General features: G+C 37.1%; 1 protein-coding gene across 2 annotated transcripts in view; it reads right to left on the bottom strand.

Annotated features, from left to right (window-relative positions):
- The window catches only part of RALGPS2 (Ral GEF with PH domain and SH3 binding motif 2), a 99011-nt gene that overhangs the window by 78164 nt on the left and 19433 nt on the right, over window positions 1-1414 (bottom strand). For both annotated transcript variants that reach the window (XM_045297959.1, XM_045297960.1), the window contains exon 3: window positions 139-228. In XM_045297959.1, coding sequence (XP_045153894.1) covers window positions 139-228 — 90 coding nt within the window. The remainder of the gene's footprint in view (window positions 1-138; window positions 229-1414) is intronic.

Here is a 1414-nt window from a genome sequence, read left to right as displayed (position 1 = left end):
ACAGGTACCTGGCTTAAGAAACTGACTTGAATGAGTAGTTATTTCCCATTGTGAATGAAGAGAAAGTAAAACGTCACAAGCAAACATTCACATTTCAGAATGGTTGATATAAAAAATAAAAACAAAAGTTTTTCTTACCTTAGCAGTTTTAATATAGTGGCTCAAAACTTCTGCTCTAATTTTTAACGTTTGAGCATGAAGAATCTCTCTAACTACCCAAAAGCTTACCTGCAAATAAAAAGGAAAAAGTTAAAGCAAGATTCTTTATCCACAAGAGTCATGTGGATGGTGAGATCTGGGGCTCATCATCTAGACATAACCAATCTTCAAATGTTACATTTGTTTAATATACAAAGAGATAAAAACAAAGCAAACGAACAGAACACCCCACCAAACTCAGTGCCATTGAGTTGATACTGACTCATCGTGACCCCATAGAGTAGGGTAGCATGGCCCCAGCCCGGAGTTTCCAACACTGTAACTCTTTACAGGAGTAGAAAGCCATGGAGTGACTAGTGGTTTCAAACTGCTGACCTCATAGTTAGCAGCCCAGTGCATAACCACTATGCCACCAAGGCTGTTTTTGTAAACAGAGATAGGTAAGTAGATATGGGCACACAATGTACACACGCAGACATAATCAACATGATTTTTAATTTGTGAAAAATTTGAGAAAGAATTCAACAAAATCATAGCAATGCAACATGAACATTCTAAAAATATAAATATGTTTGCTGTATTTTGAATCATTTTGATGGAATTCATCAGGCTCTAAGATCACACATTGTAAAAGAGGCTGCCTATAATTTTTCTGTAGCTCATGTTCTGATTTAATTATATTGAGCCAAGTCTTTGAAGAATCCCACATGATTTTCTTGGTATAATTGAAATGAAGTAAAATCCAAGAGAATTATGTATGTATATAATTATATGCTATCATTTAAAAATGAAATTAAGACTATTTTAGAAATTGTGCATTGCTTTCTAATTCAATGAGACTATCTTTTTATTTCCTTAAAAAGCATTAAAAATCACTCATTAGAAAATGGATGTCGGCCATCTAACTGAGAAGCAACAAAGCACACGTGGAAGAAGCACACCAGCCTGTGTGATCATGAGGTGTCAACAGGATCAGGTATGAGACATCAAAGAACAAAAATTCATATCATTGTGAATGTAAGGGAGTGTGGAGTAGAGACCCAAAATCCATCTGTAGGCAACTGGAAATCCCCTTACAGAAGGGTCGCGGGGAGGAGACCAGCCAGTCGGTGCAGTGTAGCAATGATGAAACATACAACTTTCCTCTAGTTCTTTATTCTTCTTCCCTCTGCCCCCCACCACCACTATCATGATCCCAATTCTACCTTACAAATCTGGCTAGACCAGAGCATGTACACTGGTACAGATCAGAGCT

Source organism: Echinops telfairi, unplaced genomic scaffold (genome assembly GCF_000313985.2).
Source record: "Echinops telfairi isolate 266 unplaced genomic scaffold, ASM31398v2 ScPeMD7_7424;HRSCAF=8462, whole genome shotgun sequence".
NCBI classification, from domain to species: domain Eukaryota; kingdom Metazoa; phylum Chordata; class Mammalia; order Afrosoricida; family Tenrecidae; genus Echinops; species Echinops telfairi.
This window is presented reverse-complemented; position numbering and strand designations above follow the sequence as displayed.